Consider the following 26,070-nt stretch of genomic DNA (forward strand, 5'->3'; position numbering starts at 1 on the left):
CATTGATGCTCGTCTGGAGGTTTGTTAACACAGTGTCCAAAGAAGGACCAGAAGTATACGGAATGGTGTTGTCTGAGTAGAGGTGGATCAGAGAATCACCAGCAGCAAGAGTGACATCATTGATATATACTGAGAAAAGAGTCAGCCCGAGAATTGAACCCTGTGGCATCCCCATAGAGACTACCAGAGGTCCGGACAACAGGCCTTCTGATTTGACACACTGAGAGGTAGTTGGTGACCCAGGCGAGGCAGTCATTTGAGAAAATGTTATCATTAATTATTATTTTTGGTGTAGTGTTAGATGGTTGGGGATTTGTATTTTTTATTTTTTATTTAAAATGTTTCAAGCAAAGTATATGGGAGTTATACTCCAGTCTAGTAGGTGGCAGTAATGCAACATTTATTGGATGCCAACTGCGGTTAAACCTCATCGAAGAAGAAGGTAACTGCAATAGCTGGCTCTCTCTCCACCAGTAAGTGCTGTCACCATGCTTGCATTTCCAATTCATAGTTTTTGCCTATTAATTGGAAACTTACGTTTAAAATGTAACGTATGAATCACACCAGTCTGAACATGCAAACAGAAACACCTTTGTTTGTTGGTAGCTAGCGTATTGCTGTGGGCCCTGTTCCAGGTTGGGAGCCAGCTATGTAATGTTAGCGAAGCTATTATAAATGCCTCTAAGTTACTTTACCTAGCTAGTTTGTGGAGTTGTTCTGGCTCATATTCGTGTGATTTAAATTACTTCGATTCTAACGTTACCTTGGCCATTAAACCCGTGCAGTTGATTTAATTTGTAAACAATGCACCTTAACCATGCACAAAATGGCAACAGCAGCCATTGCAATCCAAACCTATTAGCTAGCCTACTAAATGTAGCTAGAACAGTGCACCTTAGCAGTGGTGTAACGTACTACTTAAGTAGTTTTTGAGGGTATCTGTACTTCACTTTACTATTTATATTTTTGACTACTTTTACCACATTCCTAAAGAAAATAATGTCGTTTTTACTCCATACATTTTCCTTGACACCCAAAAGTAATCGTTACAGTTTGAATGCTAAGTAGGATAGGGAAGTGGTCCAATTCACGCACTTCAACATAACATCCCTTGTGATCCATACTGGCTCAGATCTGGCGAACTCACTTAACACACACAATTCGTTTGTGAATTATGTTGGAGTGTGCCTCTGGTTATCCGTGAAAAAGAAAAGAAAATGGTACCGTCTGGTTAGTCTAATATAAGGAATTTAAAATCATTTATACTTCTACTTTTGATACTTAAGTATATTTTAAACCAAATACTTTTAGACTCTTACTCAAGTAGAATTTTACTGGGTGACTTTTACTTGAGTTGTTTCTAATTAAGGTATCTTTACTTTTACTCAAGTATGACAATTGGGTACTTTTTCCACCACTGCATTTGAATGGGAGTTTTGACACATATTGACAATTGGCCTTTTAAATAATAGATGACAAGACTGATAGGTGACAAGATAAACCATTCATGATGTTTTAAGAAAATGCAGCCTATTTGTTGCAGATGAACCTTGCTCTTGGATGCAAACAATATTTATTCATATCAAATGAACTCTCTTTTGCACACAGGTCTACACTAATGTTGACTGGATACAAGAATGTTTTCCAGAGAATTCTGTCATTGACCTGCAGAAGGAGCTACCACGAAAGCATCTCTCAAACACTCGCTTGTTCCACTTTCTCTTCTCACTCCAAATTGTCTGCCCTTCGCTCATCCTTTTTTTCTGACCCCTCTCATTGTAATAATAGGTCTTATCAGCTTTCTACCCATCTCCATCTCTGTCATTGCTACTCTTTTTCGTGCTCCCTTTCCCACTCTTCTCGTACAACAGGTCCAATGGATTTAAAGGAGGTTCTCAAGGTTCTGGAGGAGCTCGCCCCTCTATCACTGGCAGAGTCCTGGGATAACGTTGGCCTATTAGTTGAGCCCATTAAATGTCGGCCTATCAAAACCATCCTGTTAACCAATGACCTGACCGATTCTGTCATGTCGGAAGCAGAGGCCATGAACTGCGATCTCATCATCTCTTACCACCCCCCGCTGTTTCATCCAATCAAGTGCTTGGTTTCAAAGAACTGGAAGCAGCGATTGGCTATCCGGGCGATTACGGCTGGAATAGCAGTGTTTTCTCCTCACACCTCTTGGGACAGCGTCAAAGGAGGCGTGAATGACTGGCTGGTTGGAGGAGTTGGTAAGAGACTGCTGTCAGTGTTTCCCCTAGCTTTATAATAAGCAAAGTGGACTGCTGTAGCTCTGTTTTGGGCTTCAACAACTACTCAATATTGTAAACTTTGGTGTGAGAGGTCCTGGATGTTATGCTGCTTTGTTGGTCCATTATGGTAAAGGAGAAACTGGTTTTAGGTATGGTGAGTATGAAAAAAAAAGTGGTATATAAGCCTATAGTATTCCCAAATTGGGTTGTTGTTCACTTACTATCAAATCAAATAGTGCTTATGTAGCCGATGTGAAATTGCTAGCTAGTTAGCGGTGGTGCTTCAATCGGTGACGTCACTTGCTCTGAGACCTTGAAGTAGTGGTTCCCCTTGCTCTGCAAGGGCCGCGGCTTTTGTGGAGCGATGGGTAACGATGCTTCGAGGGTGACTCTTGACGTGTGCAGAGCGCCCCTGGTTCGCGCCCAGGTCGGGGCGAGGGGACGGACGTAAAGTCTATACTGTTACACTTGGGCTATAAGATTGAGTGCTTTATTATATCTGGGACCTTTTACAACTCAGGATATGCGCTATGAAAGTGACACAGAATTTTCCAAGAACACGTTTTTGAACTTTTGCATGCTTTTTGAATGGTCGTCAATGGGCAAAAACGTAGCGCAATGGTCTTGAGCTCAAAAACCCCCAAAAGGCATCTGGCAGATGTAAACTCATCCACAAATATAGTTTTATATATCTTAAATGACCGTGTTTTCACAAATTGTATTATAATTGTCAAGCCCAATCCAAATATTAGGGTAGGATGATGTCACTTTCACAGTTTATTGAAGATGTGTATAGTGTCATATTTGTTCTACTCAAATTATCTGAATGTTCTGGAGTGTTCTCCCCACCTGAATAAGTGCATGATGTTTGAAAAGCACTGCGGAGTAACGAGTGCTGTTTCTGTTGTCTTGCTCAGGGAGTGGCAAAGTTTCGGTGTTGAGTCAAGCCTTCAGTAGCGCCCCCCAGAGCCACAAACTGGAGTTTACAGCCAGGAGTCAGGAGGAGCTCAACACCATCATGGCAGAACTGAAGGGGACGAATAGCGGTGTCAATTTACAGCACACAGCTGTCAGGTACTGGATACTCTGTCAGTTTGTGTGTGTGTGTGCTTAAATCTGTATACACCTCTTCACTGTTGTTTACACTGTTACTGTACATATCTCCTCCATCTGGCTCTAGCTCTGAAACTGATGGCTTCTTCATAAGTCTGATCTGTCCAGACTCAGGGCTGACCCCCAGTGTTCAAACTCTATTACAACACGCCACTCCCAGCCAGTCTCTCAGTATCCTTCAAGTAAAAAAGGTATAGTACTACTGCTAGCCTGGTCCCAGATCTGTTTGTGCTGTATAGCCATCTCCTATGGTCATTGTCATGGGAAATATGACCATAGCAGTTGGCAAAACAGCACAAACAGATCTTGGGCCATATGTATCCAGCGTATTACACCGTAAACACACAAAGTGGACAGTTTGGTCGGAGTGCTGATTTTAAGATCATTTTTGCCTTTTAGATCACAATGGCTGATATTTTTTTCACTAATTGGTATTTTGACCAATAAATAACAAATTAGTTGAAAAGATATCAGAATTGGGCTACCTGTGTCAACGCAAGATAAGATTACATGGAAAGGGGGAAGCAGACTGTATATCAGCATGCTTGACAGGGATTAACATTTAAAGGAGTATTTTTTTTTGGTTGCCCGAAGATTGACCACCTGTGCAAAAATGTAAATAGATATTTTCACGCAGTAGTGCCATGTATTGACAGCCATTCATCTACACACAGTCGGGGCGGCAGGGTAGCCTACTGGTTAGAGTGTTGGACTAGCAGCCGAAAGGTTGCAAGTTCAAATCCCCGAGCTGACAAGGTACAAATCTGTCGTTCTGCCCCTGAACAGGCAGTTAACCCACGGTTCCTAGGCCATCATTGAAAATAAGAATTTGTTCTTAACTGACTTGCCTAGTTAAAGGTAAAAGAAAAAAAGAGAAAGATTAGTGCTGGAATTCTTTATACTTAGGTTGTTATCAGTAAAACATTTCTCAGCGCTGGCTCAACTTGCCCGACTGCCATAAATTGTCTAAATTGTACTTAAACAATGGAAAACAGAAATATCAGTTTTAGGCTACTAGAGGTCTTTGCAGTTTGGTTGTTTTAACTTATTTTATCACCTGCCCAATGGGGCAACCTCAGAGCAGGCCCCAGGCAATAGGACAACCCTTAATGTGCTTGATAAATATCCCCTGGGATCATATTCCTGCTATCCTGAATCAATAGGCTTAGCTTGCCACAGAGTGAATAGGACTGGAATTGAACTTCAATGAATTTTACTAAATATTTTCACTCTTTTTACGTGTGACATCTTATTCATTAGTGCACACTAGCAAAACAAAAAGTTCAGGCAGTCCCTCCCTGTTTGTCTGTTTTATTCCTCTTGGTGTCTAGTGAATAGGACCCTTTCTGTTTCTCACCCTGTAGCGTCCTCTCCCAGGCTACGGCCAAGGGCGACTAAGTGTTTTGGATGAGCCCGTAACGGTGGCGGCAGCCGTCCAGCAAATGAAATCACACCTGGGTTTGAATCACCTTCGACTGGCCCTCGGAGCCCAGCAAACTTTAGGTGAGTGAGAAGGCTAAACAAACATCTGTCTTCCTTTTTGTTACTGGATTACTAACTTGGATGCGTCCCAAATGGCACACTATTCCCTATATAGTGCCCTGGTCAAAAGTAGCTATAAAGTAGTGACAGGAGGATACCAATTTCACGATACGTGTTTTTCTTTTGGAAAACAGCCCTAATGTCATTGTTGTCATCCAGAGTCACATTTATTTATTTTTCGATATAGCACGCAATATTTTCCATACAGCAGGTTTTTTCTGTTTTAACTTTTGCCATGGAAAAAATATTGCGATACTGGTATCGTCCCAACCTTACTATAAAGAGAATAGGGTGCCGTTTGGGGGACACACCATGTCTTTTAAATATACTGAACAAAGATTTTACTGAATTACAGTTCATAGAAGGAAATCAGCCAATTGAAATAAATAAATTAGTCCATAATCTATGGATTTCTTCATGACTGGGCAGGACGGCATAGGCCCATCCCACTTGGCAACCAGGCCAACCCACTGGGGAGCCAGGCCTAGCCAATCAGAATGAGTTTTTCCCCCCACAAAAGGGCTTCTTTACAGGTTGGGAAGCCAGTTGGATGTACTGACAAATTCTCTAAAATGAATGTTGAAGGCAGCTTATGGTAGAGAAATTAACATTCAATTATCTGGCATCAGCTCTCTTGGACATTACTGCAGTCAGCATGCTAATTCCACGCCCCTTCAAAACTTGAAACATTTTTGGCATTGTTGTACGACAAAAATGCATATTTTCTGGCCTTTTATTGTCCCCAGCACAAGGTACACCTGTGTAATGATCATGCTGTTTAATCAGCTTCTTTATATGCCACACCTTTCAGGTGGGTGGATTATCTTGGCAAAGGAGAAATGCTCACTAACAACGATGTAAACAAAATTGTGCTCAAAATTTGAGGGAAATAGGCTTTTTGTGCCCATGGACATTTTCTGGGATCTTTTATTCCGGCTCATGAAACATGGGACCAACACTTCACATGTTGGGTTTATATATTTTTTTAGTGTACATATTCGCTGCAATAAGTATATTATGTTGACAGCTAGTGAGGGGCTGAGAGGATAACGTAATTGTATGTGATTGTTCATTTTAGAGTCCATTGTAAGCACTGTGGCAGTGTGTGCTGGGTCCGGAGGCTCAGTATTGAATGGAGTGAAAGCAGACCTCTACATCACAGGTACATTCGCTATAAACGCCAGCTGCTAGAATCAAAACAAATACGGTCAAGAATACTTAACAATTTATTTAGCATATACAGTGCCTTCGGGAAGTATTCAGACCCCTTGACTTTTTCCACATTTTGTTACGTTAGCCTTATTTTAAAATATATATTTTTAAAGATCCTCAGCAATCTACACACACCACATAATGGCAAAGCAAAAACAGGATTTTATAATATTTTGGAAATATATTAAAAATAAAAACGGATACCTTATTTACATAAGTCTTCAGACACTATGCTATGAGACTCGAAATTGAGCTCAGGTGCATCCTGTTTCCATTGATCATTCTTGAGATGTTTCTACAACTTGGAGTCCACCTGTGGTAAATTCAATTGATTGGACAGGATTTGGAAAGGCACACCTGTCTAGAGTACCAGTCAAAAATGTGGACACACCTATTCATTCAAGGGTTTACTTTATTTTTACTATTTTCTACATTGTTGAATAATAGTGAATACATTAAAACTATGAAATAACACATGTAATCATGTAGTAACCAAAAAAGTGTTAAACAAATCAAAATGAGATTCTTCAAAATAGCTACCCTTTGCCTTGATGACAGCTTTGCACACTCTTGGCATTCTCTCAACCAGCTTCACCTGGAATGCTTTTCGAACAGTCTTGAAGGAGTTCCCTTGTTGGCTGCTTTTCCTTCACCCTGCTGTCCAAACCATCTCAATTGGGTTGAGGTCAGGTGATTGTGGAGGCCAGGTCATCTGATGCAGCACTCTATCACTTTCCTTCTTGGTCAAATAGCCCTTACACAGCCTGGAGGTGTGTTGGGTCATTGTCCTGTTGAAAAACAAATGATAGTCCCACTAAGTGACCAGATGGTATGGCATATTGCTGCAGAATGCTTTGGTAGCCATGCTGGTTAAGTGTGCCTTGAATTCTAAATAAATCATTGTCATCAGCAAAGCACCCCCACACCACCACCTCTATGCTTTTTGACCGAGACTTGTGCTCCAGTACCGCTTGCCGTGTGGTAGCAGAGAGAACAGTATGACTAGGGTGGCTGGAGTCTGACCATTTTTAGGGCCTTCGTCTGACACAGCCTGGTATAGAGGTCCTGGATGGCAGGAAGCTTGGACCCAGTGATGTACACATGCAGAGATCATCCGTGGTTGGAACCAAAAATCTCAAATTTGGACTCAGACCAAAAGGACAGATTTTCACCGGTCTAATGTCCATTACTCGTGTTTCTTGGCCCAAGCAAGTCACTTATTATTGGTGTCCTTTAGTAGTAGTTTATTTGCAGCAATTTGACCATGAAGGCCTGATTCACACAGTCTCCTCTGAACCGTTGATGTTGATGTCTGTTACTTGAACTCTGAAGCATTTATTTGGGTTGCAATTTGAGGCTGGCAACTATTGAACTTATCCTCTGCAGCAGAGGTAACTCTGGGTCTTCCTTTCCTGTGGCGGTCCTCATGAAAGACAGTTTCATCATAGCACTTGATGGTTTTTGTGACTGCACTTGAAGAAACGTTCAAAGTTCTTGAAATTTTCCGCATTGACTGACCTTTGTGTCTTGAAGTAATGGACTCTCGTTTCTCTTTGCTTATTTGAGCGGTTCTTGCTGTAATATGGACTTGGTCTTTTACCAAATAGGGCTGTATTCCACCCCTACCTTGTCACAAAACAAATAATTGGCTCAAACGCATTAAGGAGGTAAGAAATTCCACAAATTAATTAACAAGGCACGCCTGTTAATTGAAATGCATTCCACGTGACTACCTCATGAAGCTGGTTGAGATAATGTCAAGAGTGTGCAAAGCTGTCAAGGCAAAGGGTGGCTACTTTGAAGAATCTCAAATATAAAATATTTTGATTTAACACTTTTTTTGGTTACTACATGATGCCATATGTTATTTCAAAGTTTGTCTTCACTATTATTCTACAATGTAGAAAATACTAAAAATAAAGAAAAACCCTTGACTGAGTAGGTGTGTCCAAACTTTTGATTGGTACTTTTATATAAGGTCCCACAGTTGACAGTGCATGTCAGCAAAAACCAAGCCATGAGGTGGAAGGAATTTTCCGTAGAGCTCCAAGACAGGATTGTGTCGAGGCACAGATCTGGGGTTCCTCTGTGGAGAGGGCAGAACCTTCCAGAAGGACAACCATCTCTGCAGCACCACCAATCAGGCCTTTATGGTGGAGTGGCCATACGGAAGTCACGCCTCAGTAAAAGGCACATGACAGCCCACTTGGAGTTTTTCAAAAGGCACAAAATGGACTCTCAGACCATGAGAAACAAGATGTTCTGGTCTGATGAAACCAAGATTGAACAATTTGGCCTGAATGCCAAGCGTCACTTCTGGAGAGAACCTGGCACCATCCCTACAGTGAAGCATGGTGGTGGCAGAATCATGCATGATTTTAACCGGTCTCCTCCCCTTCATCTACACTGATTTGAAGTGGATTTAACAGGTGACATAAAAAAAGGATCATAGCTTTCACCTGGTCAGTCTGCTATGGAAAGTGCAGTTTTGTATACTCTGTGTACATGCAATGCATTCCAGTGTTTAATTGCTATATTGTAATTACTTCACCACCATGGCCTATTTAATGCCTTAACTTACCTCATTTGCACTCACTGTATATAGACTTGTTTTCTTTTGTTCTACTGTATTATTGACTGTATGTTTTGTTTATTCCATGTGTAACTCTGTTGTTGTGTGTCGAATTGCCATGCTTTATCTTGGCCAGGTCGTAGTTGCAAATGAGAACTTGTTCTCAACTAGCCTACCAGGTCACAGCCTACCTACACACACACTTTTACTTGACTTGTGTTTAAATGTCCAGACATTTACCTTGGACCTCATTTCTCCCCCAGGTGAGATGTCCCATCACGAGGTCCTGGACTCCGTCGCTGCGGGTGCCAGTGTGATCCTCAGTGACCATAGCAACAGCGAGCGTGGTTTCCTGGCCGTGTTCAAGAAGAGGCTGGCAGGGCATCTGTCCAACTCCATTACCGTGGCGCTGTCACGGGCTGACAGGGACCCCCTGGAGGTGGTCTGAGATGCTTAGTTTTTCCCCAACTGGCAGCCCACATGCCGAATCTATTCCGCAGGTGGCTTTCTTAGCAAATAATGAATTAATTCATATTTAGACATAAGGCTGTAAAAACAAGGAAATCAACCGGAAGTGATTTTTGTGTGTTTTTGGGGGGGGGTAATCTGTTCAAGTATTCCCACACATAATAGAGATGTGATCGTATACTAATGTAGGCAAGGTTTGAAATGATTATGTGAAATATATGTTTGGGCTTCTTCCTGTCTATTTGCAGTCTACAAATGATTTGTAATTATGTTCCAGCCTTCCCGATCATCCCCTCAAGGAAAAAAAATAGGACTGTGTTTGAATCTAGTTGATCTCTGCATTAAAGGATTTAATAAATAATGCAATAATAAGGAAATGCAGGACTAATGTATACAACTGAATAAGGTAATCCTTTGGGTGATATTCAAAGTATGCATCTACAGTAGTGGTCACCACAGCATTCCTAGTCAATCACCAAACCATGTAAAAAATTTTTTTAATATATATATATATATATATATAAATCCTTGCATTCCTATTTTTTAAAATTTCTTTTGCACCGTTGGTGGTAGGTGAACTTGATTCAGAAGTCCTAGCGCCCGGAAAGGTAGTGTTCCCATTTTGAACTACTTCATGTGTCTGAAGGTAGATCCACATACCCAGCAGGCCCAGAGAGCAAATCAAGTGCACCTATAGGCCTGTCACTGTCCAATCAGATAGCTCAGATCACTGTCTGCAGTTTCCTCGCCATAGACTGGAAAAAAAAAAAATCAGCCTCGAACGCACAGAAAAGTTGATACTGAGATTTCAAAACTTTTAAAACCATGACTAGAGACACAAACAGCAGCTCTGCTGTATACATTGAATGTTTTAAGTTGTTATTCAGCACTGTCAACACTTTATAAGCCATAAAATGCGCATTCTCCTAACTTCCACATGCTGCAATTAATAAGTATAAAAGTGTTCCGATAAGCTTGCATTATTATTAGCGTCTTGTCTTTTAATAGAGGAATATTTCACGTTCTCTGGTCATAGGAGTAAAAACATGAATTATTCTATGAGGCAGGAATAATGCAGTGCGACTTGAGTTTCACCATCAACTGAAAGACTGACCTTTTTTTCTCAGTAGAGGGAAGGAGGGCAGAGGGATGGTGAGCCAGGTGAGAAGCAACCTCACCGCTGCTCCCCGCAGACTGACCACTTCAAATCACTGACAGTGTCACCAGCAAAGCACCATCACACCTTCTCCATGCTTCATAGTGGGAAACACACATTCAGAGATCATCCGTTCACCTATTCTGCAAAGACACTGCGGTTGGAACCAAAAATCTAAAATTTTGACTAATCAGACCAAAGGGCAAATTTCCACCAGTCTAATGTCCATTGCTCATTTTTCTTGGCCCATGCAAGTCTTTTATTATTAGAGTCCTTTCTTTAGTAGTGGTTTCTGTGCAGCAATTCGACCATGAAGGCCTGATTCCCGCAGTCTCCTCTGACCAGTTAGTTGATGTTGAGATGTGTCTTTTACTTGAACTCTGAAGCTCAGTTAAGTCTAATGAACTTATTTTCTGCAGCAGAGGTAACTCTGGGTCTTCCTTTACTGTGGCTCTCCTCATGAGAGCCAGTTTCATAGCACTTGATGATTTTTGAGACTGCACTTGAAGAAACTTTAAAAGTTCTTAATGTTCCGCATTGACTGACCATGTCATGATGGACTGTCGTTTCTCTTATTTGAGCTGTTCTTGCCATAATATGGACTTGGTCTTTTACCAAATAGGGGTGGTATACAGAAGATAGGGCTATCACAACACAACTGAAACGCATTAAGGAAAGGAATTACACAACTTAACTTTTAACAAGGCACACATGTTAATTGAAATGCATTCCAGGTGATTCCCTCATCAAATCAAATTATATTTGTCACGTGTTACAGTGAAATGCGTACTTGCAAGCCCTTAACCAACAATGCAGTTAAGAAAATGCCTTTAAAAAAAAAAAGGAAAGTTAAGAGATAACAATAACAAATAATTAAAGAGCAGCAGTAAATACCAATAGTGGGGCTATATACAGGGGGTACCAGTACAGAGCCAATGTCAATGTGCGGGGTACCGGTGTCGAGGTAATATGTACATGTGGGTAGAGTTATTAAAGTGAATACGCATAGATAGAGTAGCAGCAGTGTTCCAGAGGGAGGGGGGCAATGCAAATAATTGGGTAGCCATTTGATTAGCTGTTCAGGAGTCTTATGGCTTGGGGGTAGAAGCTATTTAGGAGCCTCTCCGGTACCACTTGCCGTGCGGTAGCAAAGATAAGTCTATGACCAGGGTGGGTGGATTCTGACAATTTAAGGCCTTCTTCTGACACCGCCCTGTATACAGGTCCTGGATGGCAGGAAGCCTGGCCCAATGTACTGGGCCGAATGCACGACACTCTGTAGTGCCTTGCGGTCGGAGGCCGAGCAGTTGCCATACCAGACAGTGATGAAACCCGTCAGGATGCTCTCGATTGTCTGTAAAAGCTTTTGAGGATCTGAGGACCCATGCAAAATATTTTCAGTCTCCTGAGTGGGAATAGGTTTTGTCGTGCCCGCTTCACAACTGTCCTGGTGTGCTTGGACCAGGTGGGAAAGGGCAGTGTGGAAATTGCATCATCTGTGGATCTGTTGGAGTGGGTTTCTGGGATAATGGTGTTGTGAGCCATGGCCAGCCTTTCAAAGCATTTCATAGCTACAGACGTGAGTGCTACGGGTCAGTAGTCATTTAGGCAGGTTACCTTAGTGTTCTTGGGCACAGGGACTATGGTGGTCTGCTTGAAACATGTTGGTATTACAGACTCAGACAGAGAAAGGTTGAAAATGTCAGTTGGTCAGCACATGCTCGGCGTACACGTCCTGGTAATCCGTCTGGCCCTGCGACCTTGTGAATGTTGACCTGTTTTACATCGGCTGCGGTGAGCATGATCACACAGTCTGTAACAGCTGATGCTCTCATGCATGCCTCAGTGTTACTTGCCTCGAAGCGAGTATAGAAGTTATTTAGCTCGTCTGGCAGGCTCATGTCCCTGGGCAGCTCTCGGCTGTGCTTCCATTTGTAGTCTAATAGTTTGCAAGCCCTGCCACATCCGACGAGTGTCGGAGGCAGTGTTGTAAGATTCGAGCTTAGTCCTGTGTTGACGCTTTGTCTGTTTGATGGTTCGTCGGAGGGCATAGCTGGATTTCATAAGCTTCCGGGTTAGAGTCCTGCTCCTTGACAGCGGCAGCGCAAATGTTGCCTGTAATCCATGGCTTCTGGGTGGGGTATGTACGTACAGTCACTGTGGGGACGACGTCCTCGATGCACTTATTGATAAAGCCAGTGACTGATGTGGTGTACTCCGATGCTATCGGAAGAATCCCAGAACATATTCCAGTCTGTGCTAGCAAAATCGTCCTGTAAGTTTTTGATTTAGTTTCTGCTTCATCTGACCACTTTTTTTAAATAGACCGTGTCACTGGTGCTTCCTGCTTTAATTTTTGCTTGTAAGCAGGAATCATATCATGAAGCTGGTTGAGAGAATGCAACGCTGTCAAAGCAAAGGGTGGTTACTTTGAAGAATGTAAAATAACATTTAGATTTAAGACTTTTTTTGGTTACTACATGATTCCATGTTTTTTCATAGTTTATCTTCACTATTATTCTACAATGGAGAAATAATGTCCAAACTTGACTGGTACTGTATATTAACAAAAACAGCAAATCCTCTAATTAATCTCATAGGCCTAATAGTACTGTAGAGTTCTTTTTTTAAACTTGCACACAATAGCTCGGTTGCTTCGCCGGTCCCTAGGGGTGCAGCGCTCAAACCCAACACACCCCACTCAGCTTTAGGATCTTAGTGAAACATTCATTATTGGTTTCGGTTGTGTTAGCCCAAGACCTGAGTGACAACCCACAGGACAGCAGACCCCCAGGGCCAGGGATTGCTTTAAAAAAAATATTTAAAAAAAGTCGGTATTTCCCCTTTGTTCCGAACACCTCTAGGAAGAGGGAACTCAACACGCTGCTATAACTTAACTCCCCGTGGAGTGAGAGGTATGGGATTGTAGGTGCGAGTAAGGATGAATGGCAGAGAATGGTACCGTTTACAAGGAATTTATTCTGTCACATGGTAATTTTGGGGAAAAGGGGCTGGACGGAACCCAAGCAAAGAAAGTAAATATCAAAGCCCCCTCCTACCTTACCTGCCTACTCACTACTTAACTTGCACCACCTGGTGCACTAACTAAAATACCTGGGGTGGTCCTCCCAGGTCTTACGTAGTGTGCATAGACAGTGAATACTACAGGTTATGTATGCCCACGGGCCTCTTGCCTAAGCACTCCCTAGGTGGCTTCCCCTTCCCCCCTGGGAACAAACAAAACAGAATATTACAAACTATTTCACAACAAAAAAACTAACTCAGGACATTGAAGAAGCTCTCTCTGAGCAACAAACTAACACAGAACATAACAATCAGCTCTCTCAGAAACTACTAACACAGAACATAACAATCAGCTCTCTCAGCAACAACTAACACAGTACATACCAAATCTCTTAGCAACAACCAACATGCTATAGCCATCAGCCTTCTCTCTCTTCTGAGCAACAGAACTCTGGCTTATATAGCTTCAGAAGGAGTTGGTAATTGAAGACAGCTGCGTCCTGACGAGGGGGCAGGGTCAGCTCTCCATCAATGGGGGCTGAACAATCAGCTGCTTGGGGAGAATTTCAGGAAGCCATTTCCTGAAACACACACTCACAAATACACAAACCACAACACAGAAACTGGGGAACGTAACACCCTGATGTGGGCATGTTTTCAATAGACTCCTTTAGTCGTACTGTATTCCATATAAGGCATCCAGACCTTATGAAAGTTGCCCAGTATACCCTTAATCTGGTAATAAATCAAAGATAGTGATACATAATTTGACATTATGGGAGGATAACTAACCTTCCAATTAATGACAGTGCATTTCTTAGCCGCTATAAATGCTTGGTTACCAGTGGCGATTTTAGCATGTAAATCTCCCACTTTTTTTTTTACATGCATGCCAGAAAAGCCACACCACTAAACCAATAAATGTAATTGCACTATAATGGTGACAAACAGTGCCTACATAAAGCTGTCCTAACAGCAGAGTGTGAATCCTTACCACTGCTACACGTGGCTATCAGCAGAGCCTTGTCTGGCAGCGAAACAGTTCATTCAGCCTCATTTACTGTCTTTAAAAAAAACATGGCTGACTTGCTTAAACAAATGTGGTTTCTACTGAAAATTGAGATGTACATGGCATAAGGGGACAGCGAGTGGATGAGAGGTAATCCGTAATTTCGATTAAGACATTGAGGGTGCTAGGATGGACGTAGTCAATAACTATTTGTTTTGCACTTGAAATATATATTGACAGAATTCAGAACATGGTCCGTTCTTAAAGTATTCTCCCTGTATATCAAGTCAGAACCGTAGAATGTGTAAAGCGAGCATGTAACGTATTTTCCCAGTCGGAGTTTCCAGTTGTCTTGAACTCACTGAAGTCTGAGATTTCCGGGTTTCCAGGTGTTTTGAACACGGCAGAAATCATGCTGGATTAACAGCATGACAATGATGAATGTTTATCCTTTTAAGCTTAGAAAAGAGACCCTTAAACCCAGACTTGGACCATACACCCAAGCCACTGAATAGCAGGTTAGTGATTGCTTTGCAGCGCTTGCAGTTAGCCACTGATTGTGGCTTTTTGCGATTTACTTTTGTCCAATGGCTGATGGCACTGATACGTTTTATCTTTCATTTCTCTTCATTTGACAAGGATTGTCGACTTGATTCATGATGATGACTGCTAGCTAAAATTTTGAAAGTATGATGTTGACATGATCAGTCCAATCAAATATTGATCAGTCCAATCAATATTTATTTCACCTTTATTTAACCAGGTAGGCAAGTTGAGAACAAGTTCTGCTGCTCTGACAGTTGGTGCTTAAAGCTAGTGAGGGAGATAAGTGTTTCCAGTTTCAGAGATTTTTGTAGTTCGCTCCAGTCATTGGCAGCAGAGAACTGGAAGGAGAGGCGGCCAAAGAAAGAATTGGTTTTGGGGGTGACCAGAGAGATATACCTGCTGGAGCGCGTGCTACAGGTGGGTGATGCTATGGTGACCAGCAAGCTGAGATAAGGGGGGACTTTACCTAGCAGGGTCTTGTAGATGACATGGAGCCAGTGGGTTTGGCGAGTATGAAGCGAGGGCCAGCCAACGAGAGCGTACAGGTCACAATGGTGGGTAAGTATATGGGGCTTTGGTGACAAAACAGATTGCACTGTGATAGACTGCATCCAATTTGTTGAGTAGGGTATTGGAGGCTATTTTGTAAATGACATCGCCGAAGTCGAGTATTGGTAGGATGGTCAGTTTTACAAGGGTATGTTTGGCAGCATGAGTGAAGGATGCTTTGTTGCGAAATAGGAAGCCAATTCTAGATTTAACTTTGGATTGGAGATGTTTGATGTGGGTCTGGAAGGAGAGTTTACAGTCTAACCAGACACCTAGGTATTTGTAGTTGTCCACATATTCTAAGTCAGAGCCGTCCAGAGTAGTGATGTTGGACAGGTGCAGGCAGCGATCGGTTGAAGAGCATGCATTTAGTTTTACTTGTATTTAGGAGCAAGTTGGAGGCCACGGAAGGAGAGTTGTATGGCATTGAAGCTTGCCTGGAGGGCTGTTAACACAGTGTCCAAAGAAGGGCCAGAAGTATACAGAAAGGTGTCGTCTTTGTAGAGGTGGATCAGAGACTCACCAGCAGCAAGAGCGACATCATTGATGTATACAGAGAAGAGAGTCGGTCCAAGAATTGAACCCTGTGGCACCCCATAGAGACTGCCAGAGGTCCGGACAGCAGACCCTCCGATTTGACACACTGAACTCTATCAGAGAAGTAGTTGGTGAACCAGGCGAGGCAATCATTTGAGAAACCAAGGCTGTCGAGTCTGCCGATGAGGATGTGGTGATTAACAGAGTCGAAAGCCTTGGCCAGATCAATGAATACGGCTGCACAGTAATGTTTCTTATCGATGGCGGTTAAGATATCGTTTAGGACCTTGAGCGTGGCTGAGGTGCACCCATGACCAGCTCTGAAACCAGATTGCATAGCAGAGAAGGTATGGTGAGATTCGAAATGGTCGGTTTGTTGACTTGGCTTTCGAAGACCTTAGAAAGGCAGGGTAGGATAGATATAGGTCTGTAGCAGTTTGGGTCAAGAGTGTCCCCCCCATTTGAAGAGGGGGATGACCGCAGCTGCTTTCCAATCTTTGGGAATCTCAGACGACACGAAAGAGAGGTTGAACAGGCTAGTAATAGGGGTGGCAACAATTTCGGCAGATAATTTTAGAAAGAAAGATTTTTTCCAGATTTTGCAGCTCTTTCAGAACATCAGCTGACTGAATTTGGGAGAAGGAGAAATGGGGAAGGCTTGGGCGAGTTGCTGTGCGGGGTGCAGTGCTGTTGACCGGGGTAGGGGTAGCCAGGTGGAAAGCATGGCCAGCCGTAGAAAAATGCTTATTGAAATTCTCAATTATAGTGGATTTTTTTGACAACACTGGTGACAGTGTTTCCTATCTTCAGTGCAGTGGGCAGCTGGGAAGAGGTGTTCTTATTCTCCATGGACTTTACAGTGTCCCAGAACTTTTTTGAGTTAGTGTTGCAGGAAGCATACTTATGCTTGAAAAATTTTGCCTTGGCTTTTCTAACTGCCTGTGTATATTGGTTTCCAGCTTCCCTGAAAAGCTGCATATCACGGGGGCTGTTCGATGCTAATGCAGAATGCCATAGGATGTTTTTGTGTTGGTTAAGGGCAGTCAGGTCTGGGGAGAACCAAGGGCTATATCTGTTCCTGGTTCTAAATTTCTTGAATGGGGAATGCTTATTTAAGATGGTTTAAAAAAAACAAAAAACAGGCATCCTCTACTGACGGATGAGATCAATATCCTTCCAGGATACCCCAGCCAGGTCGATTAGAAAGGCCTGCTCGCTGGAGCGCTTGACAGTGATGAGTGGAGGTTGTTTGACCGCTGACCCATTACGGATGCAGGCAGTGATCGCTGAGATCTTGGTTGAAGACAGCAGAGGTGTATTTAGAGGGCAAGTTGGTTAGGATGATATCTATGAGGGTGCCCGTGTTTACAGCTTTGGGGAGGTACCTGGTAGGTTCATTGATAATTTGTGTGAGATTGAGGGCATCAAGTTTAGATTGTAGGATGGCTGGGGTGTTAAGCATGTTCCAGTTTAGGTCGCCTAGCAGCGCGAGCTCTGAAGATAGATGGTGGGCAATCAGTTCACATATGGTGTCCAGAGCACAGCTGGGGGCAGAGGGTGGTCTATATCAGGTGGCAATGGTGAGAGACTTGTTTTTAGAGAGGTGGATTTTTAAAAGTAGAAATTAAAATTGTTTGGGTACAGACCTGGATAGTAGGACAGATCTCTGCAGGCTATCTTTGCAGTAGATTGCAACACCGCCCCCTTTGGCAGTTCATTTTTGTCTGAAAATGTTGTAGCTGGGATGAAAATTTCAGAATTTTTGGTGTTCCTAAGCCAGGATTCAGACACAGCTAGAACATCCGGGTTGGCAGAGTGTGCTAAAGCAGTGAATAAAACAAACTTAGGGAGGAGGCTTCTATAATGTTAACATGCATGAAACCAAGGCTATTACGGTTACAGATGTCACCAAAAGAGAGTGCCTGGTGAATAGGAGTGGAGCTAGGCACTGCAGGGCCTGGATTCACCTCTACATCACCAGAGGAAAAGAGGAGGAGTAGGATAAGGGTACGGCTAAAAGCAATGAGAATTGGTCGTCTAGAACGTCTGGAACAGAGAGTAAAAGGGGTGCGATGAAATAGCTTCAAGGTATAATGTACAGACAAAGGTATGGTAGGATGTGAATACAGTGGAGGTAAACCTAGGTATTGAGTGATGAATAGAGAGATATTGTCTCTAGAAACATCATTGAAACCAGGAGATGTCATCGCATGTGAGAGTGGTGGAACTAATAGGTTGGATAAGTGTTAGAGGAATTAAATTCCTATGTTTATTACCCAATTCAATTTATACACTCAGCCCATTTCTAAGGATTTGTAAGAGACTTATTTGCATAAAATGGGCGGAGACCAGTCTCAAAATCAACCAATAGCGTTTATTCTCGAGAGTACTGAACATGATACAATTTACAACAGGTTATAAACTGAAAATGACGCCCTAGGTTTTAAACTGTCCCATCCCTCCTCCACTCCGATACAATGGCAGTATAGTTCACAAGCCTTCCTACATCGACCCCCACCGGTTTAGATAATTACACACATTATATTCAGTACTAGGATTAAAATAAAATTCATACATCTATACAGTAACATAATAGTATTCTGATTAGTCAGTCCTGATTGAAATGTATACATAATTTAGTGATTATTGATAAAATCCCTTAACAATAAGGTACAATGAGCAGGACTAGAGGCTCTACAGTGAAATAAGCCAATAAAAACTAACCAGAACAGCAATGGACAAGGCATATTGACATTAAGGAGAGGCATGCTTAGTCGAGTGATCAAAAGGGTCCAGTGAGTAGTGAGGTTGGTTGGGGTCACGGCGATAGGTAGCAAGCTAGCATAGGATGGAGGTCTGTTTTTAGCCACCTCGTGCGTTTCCGTCAGTAGGATTAGTGGGGTTCCGTGTGGTAGAGGGGATCAATCCAATTCTCAAAAAAAATAGATATAGTTATAGAGGCCCAAGAAAAGAAAAATAATATAAAATAAAAAAATTGTCTGATAGATCTATTCAGATAACAGCCGATAAGACAGCTAATGATTAGCGGGCCGCAGATGGGCGTTCAGGTAACGTCGCGACGGAGGAGCCAGCTGGATAACTCCCTCGGGCAGATAACGTCGGTAGTCCAGCTGTGAAGGCCCGGTGGGGCTCCGCGTTGGCAGTAAAACGGGTCCGGATAGGTGATTGGATAGGAGTGGCTGATGGAACTCTTCAGCTGGCTAGCTCTGGAATAATTGATGTTTGCTCCGGGATCGACGTAAGCCGATAGTCACACGAATAGCAGCTAGCTAGCTGCGAGATCCAGGTGTACATGTCCAGAGCTTGCGGTTGAAATCCGGGGACATGGAGAGAAAAATAGGTCCGGTATGTTCCGGTCCGAGCCGCGCCGTCAAAACTGGCGATAGATTTTCGAGCTAAAGGATAGCTGATGACCACAAACAGTGGTTAGCTGAATACTAATGATTAGCCAGTAAAGAAGCTAGCTAGCTTCTGATTAGCTTCTGGTTAGCTTCTGGCTGCTTCTGGTTAGCTTCTGGCTAGCTTCTGATTAGCTTCTATGGAGGATTTCAGATTTGAGGTAAATAATACTTTATTTGTTTTATTTTTTATTAATTGGTGAGGTGGGTTGCAGGAGAGTGTTTTGAAGTTGAGTTTATGGAAAATAAATAAAAAATAAATATAAAATATATATATATACGGGACACGACAAGACGAGGACAAAAGACGTCTGAACTGCTATGCCATCTTGGAACTTAATAGGCTACAGATAGGCTTAGGCTTCTTGCGGTCAATTTGCAGTCTAAATAAAAACTTTAAAAGTATATATATACATAAACTCAGCAAAAACGAAACGTCCTCTCACTGTCAACTGCGTTTATTTTCAGCAAACTGAGCATGTGTAAATATTTGTATGAACATAACAAGATTCAACAACTGAGACGTAAACTGAACAAATTCCACAGACACGTGACTAACAAATGGAATAATGTGTCCCTGAACAAAGGTGGGGTCAAAATCAAAAGTAACTGTCAGAATCTGGTGTGGCCACCAGCTGCATTAAGTACTGCAGTGCATCTCCTCCTCATGGACTGCACCAGATTTGCCTGTTCTTGCTGTGAGATGTTACCCCCCTCTTCCACCAAGGCACCTGCAAGTTCCCAGACATTTCTGGGTGGAATGGCCCTAGCCCTCACCCTCTGATCCAACTGGTCCTAGACGTGCTCAATGGGATTGAGATCCGGTATCTTTGCTGGCCATGGCAGAACACTGACATTCCTGTCTTGCAGGAAATCATGCACAGACCGAGCAGTGTGGCTGGTGGAATTGTCATGTCAGGATGAGCCTGCAGGAAGGGTACCACGAGGGAGGAGGATGTCTTCCCTGTAAACGCACCGCGTTGAGATTGACTGCAATAACAACAAGCTCAGTCCGATGATGCTGTGACACACTCCCCCAGACCATGACGGACCCTCCACCTCCAAATTGATCCCGCTCCAGAGTACAGGCCTCGGTATAATGCTAATTCTTCCGATGATAAGCGCGACCCAACCATCACACCTGATGAGACAAAACCGCAGTGAAGAGCACTTTTTGCCAGTCCTGTCTGGTCCAGCGCCGGTGGGTTTGTGCCCTTAGGCGACGTTGTTACCGGTGATGCCTTAAAACAGGCCTACAAGCCCTCAGTCCAGCCTCTCTCAGCCTATTGCGGACAGTCTGAGCACTGATGGAGGGATTGTGCGTCCCTGGTGTAACTCGGGCAGTTGTTGTTGCCATCCTGTACCTTTCCCGCAGGTGTGATGTTTGGATGTACCGATTCTGTGCAGATGTTGTTACACATGGTCTGTCACTGCGAGGACGATCAACTGTCTGTCCTGTCTCGCTGTCTTAGGCGTCTCACAGTTCACATTGCAATTTATTGCCCTGGCAACATCGCAGTCCTTATGCCTCCTTGCAGCATGTCTAAGGCACGTTCACACAGATGAGCAGGGATCCTGGGCATCTTTCTTTTGGTGTTTTTCAGTCAGTAGAAAGGCCTCTTTAGTGTTCTAAGTTTTCATAACTGTGACCTTAATTGCCTAGCATCTGTAATCTGTTAGTGTCAAATTTCACACATTATTTAGTATATGTAAAGATAATATTAAGAATATATCAAAAATAGTCTGATGGGTGACAATATTAGCTTATCACTTCTGAATGATATATTATCACTTGTGAATGATGCCCAGCGTAAGGCAAGAAACAATGCATTTTTTTGCGACTTTTTCTAATCATAGTCGCACACCTCATGTAGCCTGGCCCTAACATGCTGACCAAACCGGACGTTGATTTTGTTCACCCACACCAGAAGCGATTAGGATACGCAGGTTGAAATATCAAAACAAACTCTGAACCAATTATATTAATTTGGGGACAGGTCAAAAAGCATTAAAAATATAGGGCAATTTAGCTCATTTGTCCTGGGATAAACATTTGCGTTGTTATTTTACTTGAAATGCACAAGGTCCACTACTCCAACAACTGATCCACAGATAAAACGGTAAACCGAACTCTTCTTTCAGGCTTCTTTTTCTTCTTTGGACTTTATATGGCGGTTGGCAAACAACTTTACAGCATTACTACAACCTACCGGAGTGTGGACCTAAGTTAGTCTTTCAATCACCCGACTGGGTATATACTCCTAACAACGAATGAGGTGGTGGCACGTGGGTGTATGCTTCTAAAAACAATGAGGAGATGGGAGAGGCTGGACTTGCAGTGCTTTGAGCGTCACAAATAGATCCCATTTTTATTTAAGCGCCTGGCCATGGAGAAGCTCGCTGAGGCGCACGAGCAGTGTGGGTGCAATGATTGAATAACATGTATGTGTACATTTATTTGCAAGCACGCGACGCCAGTGGTGTGGTCAGCATGTTAGGCCTATATGTTTTGATAAGGTTTGTATCACAACTAAAGTGGCCAAATAAATTCTTAAAATTAAGCACATTAATGCTTTACAAGGGGTGTAGAGCCTAACTGGCATACATAAGCAGCGCGTGAATTTCATGTTGGGGGAAGAATTTACCATAAAAAAATGCACCTTTATAATAAAAGCATTACATGCATAATTGCAGTTGCGATCACTTTTGATAATGGTGTTTTCCTGCTAATGGAACATTTGGACTTACTGCCGTGTGCACTTTGCTGCGCTTATAATGTGAAGAAATAGCCCAATAGCTTATCACATTTTAAGATACATGTTCTGATCTGTTGCGTTAGCCTCATTGCGATCATTGGGATCTATCGCATCCCACAACTATCCGAGACTGTTCGGAATATTTATTTCTCACACAGAATAGGTCAACTTTTGTACTATGGGGGATAGTCGATTGACATAGACTAGTGCTTTTGCTGTTCGTTAGGCCTACTCATCTTGTTGGCTGACGAAAAGTAAATGTGGACAGTTCTTCCAAGATCTTCAATATGCACCTTGTAATTGGATAAGGATGCGAGCAGTTGCGTCCCTGAAATGTCTATCTTCACTTGTAGCCTGTGAGAAAGACCCAATCACATGACGGCGAGCCATGTGAGTGAGAGGTGCTTCCGAGCACGCAGCACTCAAGGATAATTAACAACGGCCACAAAAGGCATGGATTTTTTTAGGGTGCATTACGGCCACAAAGGAATGCCGCCGAGAAATTTGAGGCATTATCAAGTGCTTGTCATATTGTGAATGAGAGACTGATGAAGTGTGTACAGCCTGCGCAAAAAAAACAAAACAGAGTTCATGCCTTTCAAGTGACTTTTTTCAAAATCATCAGTCGCATCATGCAGTCTTACCATGTATTAAAAATCAAAACACATAGCTCAACGTTTGTAGAACTAATGTTCAGCATTTAGGAGTACCTACTGTTGAAGTTGGAAGTTTACATACACTTAGGTTGGAGTCATTAAAACTCATTTTTCAACCACTCCACAAATTTCTTGTTAACAAACTATAGTTTTGGCAAGTCGGTTAGGACATCTACTTTGCATGACACAAGTAATTTTCCAACAATTGTTTACAGACAGATTATTTAACTTATTATTCACTGTATCTCAATTCCAGTGGGTCATAATTTTACATACACTAAGATGACTGTGCCTTTAAACAGCTTGGAAAATTCCAGAAAATTATGTCATGGCTTTAGAAGCTTCTTGATAGGCTAATTTACATAATTTGAATAAATTGCAGGTGTACCTGCGGATGTATTTCAAGGCCTACCTTCAAACTCAGTGCCTCTTTGTTTGACATCATGGGAAAATCAAAAGAAATCAGAAAAGACCTCAGAATAAAATTGTAGACTTCCACCAGTCTAGTTCATCCTTGGGAGCAATTTCCAAATGCCTGAAGGTACCATGTTCATCTGTACAAACAATAGTACGCAAGTATAATCACCATGGGACCACGCAGCCGTCGTACCGCTCAGGAAGGAGATGCGTTCTGTCTCTTAGAGGTTAACATACTTTGGTGCGAAAAGGCCACTCAATCCCAGTACAACAGCAAAGGACCTTGTGAAGATGCTGGAGGAAACAGGTACAAAAGTATCTATATCCACAGTAAAATGAGTCCTATATTGACATAACCTGAAAGGCCACTCAGCAAAGAAGAAGCCGCCATAAAAAAGACAGACTACGGTTTGCAATTGCACATTGGGACAAAGATCGTACTTTTTGGAGAAATGTCCTCTCGTCTGATGAAACAAAAGTAGAACTGTTTGGCCATAATGACCATCCATGTGTTTGGAGGAAAAAGGGGGAGGCTTGCAAGCCGAAGAACACCGTCCCAACCGTGAAGCACAGGGGTGGCAGCATCATGTTGTTGGGGTGCTTTGCTGCAGGAGGGACTGGTGCACTTCACAAAATAGATGGCATCATGAGGGAAAAAAATTATGTGGATATATTGAAGCAACATCTCAAGACTTCTGTAAGGAAGTTAAACATTGGTCGCAAATTGGTCTTCCAAATGGACAATGACCCCAAGCATACTTCCAAAGTTGTGGCAAAATGGCTTAAGGACAACAAAGTCAAGGTTTTGGAGTGGCCATCACAAAGCCCTGACCTCAATCCTATAGAAAATTTGTTGGCAGAACTGAAAAAGCATGTGCGAGGAAGGAGGCCTATAAACCTGACTCAGTTATACCAGCTCTGTCAGGAGGAACGGGCCAAAATTCACCCAAATTATTGTGGGAAGCTTGTGGAAGGCTACCCGAAACGTTTGACCCAAGTTAAACAATTTAAAGGCAATGCTACCAAATACTAATTGGGTGTATGTAAACCTCTGACCCACTGGATATGTGATGAAAGAAATAAAAGCTGAAATAACTCTTAACTATTATTCTGACATTTCAAATTCTTAAAATAAAGTGGTGATCCTAACTGACCTAAGACAGGGTGTTTTTACTTGGATTAAATGTCAGGAATTGTGAAAAGCGGAGTTCAAATGTATTTGGCTAAGGTGTATGTAAGCTTCCGACTTCAACTGAATTTCTTTGTTTACCGCTCAACACAGAATATACGCATGTGCGCACGCCATCAAATCGTTTGGATAAAATATTGTTTTCTATTTTATTCAGCTTTGTTCAATTGTGTTCTTCATTATATATAATAATGCCACGGAATTCTAAGTAAATCTTCTCTGCTAAATTAACTAGTGTAGCCCACAGCCATATGGCATAGCCAGATCAGGACAACTCAGAGTATGCTATTCTGTTCTTCTGAAATAGACTACATTTTCTTCATATCATGTTTCTTTCGACAGGTCTAAAATAAATTGATTTATTATTAAGTGTAGGCTATATTACATGGATTTATTAGACTTTTTAAAATATAGATGTTCCAAAGGTCTGCATCCGTGGCTTGTGTGAAAGCCAGGAGATGCTAAATGTGTTTATGTTAAATAACAGACAATTATCTTGAGACCAACAGTTATTTGCTTGACCATCACCGGCTGATGAAACTTAGTGACCGCCAACTCCTGACCTCGGCTGTCCTTACATTACAGTATGGTATTCACTTGCCTATGCAAAACTCATAGAAAAATGAATTAATAGAATGTCAATGATGGCATAATGGGTGGATTGGATGCCATTTTGAGTGTACCTATGCCAGAAAGTAAAAACAGGAAGTGTACTCTTCAACCTGTGCTGTGATTTGTCGAGTCAATTGAACTGACATTACAAAAAATGTTTACCATGTCATTGTTGAATGCTCGTTTCTCATTTTTTAAAATTTCATTAACCCCTCCACCACCCTCCCCCTCTTCGGAGGACAAATATCTTCATTTTACAGTTTTTTTGCCACATATACATACACATTTGACATACATGGTACTTTTATATAAAGCAGTCACATAACAATAATACATTACCAAACATAAGCTCTTTAATCCCAACCCTCAGCCACTCTCAGCCCATCCCATCTATCACCATAGACCACCCTCGTTTGGTTTCCATGTTTTACAAAATTTGAACCTTTCTAATCGTATGCTATCCACAGATTGTGAGCTAAAGACGAAAACCTTTCCCACGAGTATTATATTTTTTATTGACTGACAATGGCTTTCCAAATCGACCAACACTGCTATTTGCAAGGTCATTTTAAGTGCATGTGATTTTTTAACCATTCCTGAACCTGTGACCAGAAACAAGCTACATAGGGATAATATCAGAATACATGTTTTATTGATTATGTCTCTTTGCAGCAAAATCTGCAGAGCTGAGATTGTTGTATGCCCCATATATATAGAGTTCTGTTGGTGGCAAGAATTTTATATAATAATTTAAATTGAAAAACTAAGTGTTGAATCAAGTGTAGTTTTTTGTACCAGTTCATAAACCATGGAATTGGTACATCGAAAATCTCCTCCCATTTATTTTGCAACCTCTTGGGCGCAGCTGTCAACATTTTTGTCCTCAGATGAAACTGGTATATTTTTCTATTTTTGCCAGTTCCTTTCAACCAATATGTATCTTTAATATATGGCAGGCAAACAAGTTCCCTACCTTCTTCCTTTTCCACTTGCCGCTTTAATTTTTGTGGTAGTGCTGCAATCAGTTGGTTGTAAATTTGG

At 42.1% G+C, this 26,070-nt stretch overlaps 1 protein-coding gene across 1 annotated transcript; it reads left to right on the forward strand.

Moving 5' to 3' along the window:
* Positions 1 to 370: 370 nt before the first annotated feature.
* On the forward strand, positions 371 to 10,145 carry nif3l1 (NIF3 NGG1 interacting factor 3-like 1 (S. cerevisiae)). The gene is made up of 7 exons (XM_024387097.2): positions 371 to 473; positions 1,609 to 2,231; positions 3,170 to 3,326; positions 3,433 to 3,556; positions 4,730 to 4,868; positions 5,986 to 6,069; positions 8,955 to 10,145. The coding sequence occupies exons 2-7, from the start codon at positions 1,619 to 1,621 to the stop codon at positions 9,137 to 9,139; spliced, it is 1,302 nt and encodes a 433-aa protein (XP_024242865.1). The 5' UTR covers positions 371 to 473; positions 1,609 to 1,618; the 3' UTR covers positions 9,140 to 10,145.
* Positions 10,146 to 26,070: the final 15,925 nt, after the last annotated feature.

The sequence above is a fragment of the Oncorhynchus tshawytscha genome, linkage group LG24, assembly GCF_018296145.1.
Source record: "Oncorhynchus tshawytscha isolate Ot180627B linkage group LG24, Otsh_v2.0, whole genome shotgun sequence".
Lineage (NCBI taxonomy): Eukaryota > Metazoa > Chordata > Actinopteri > Salmoniformes > Salmonidae > Oncorhynchus > Oncorhynchus tshawytscha.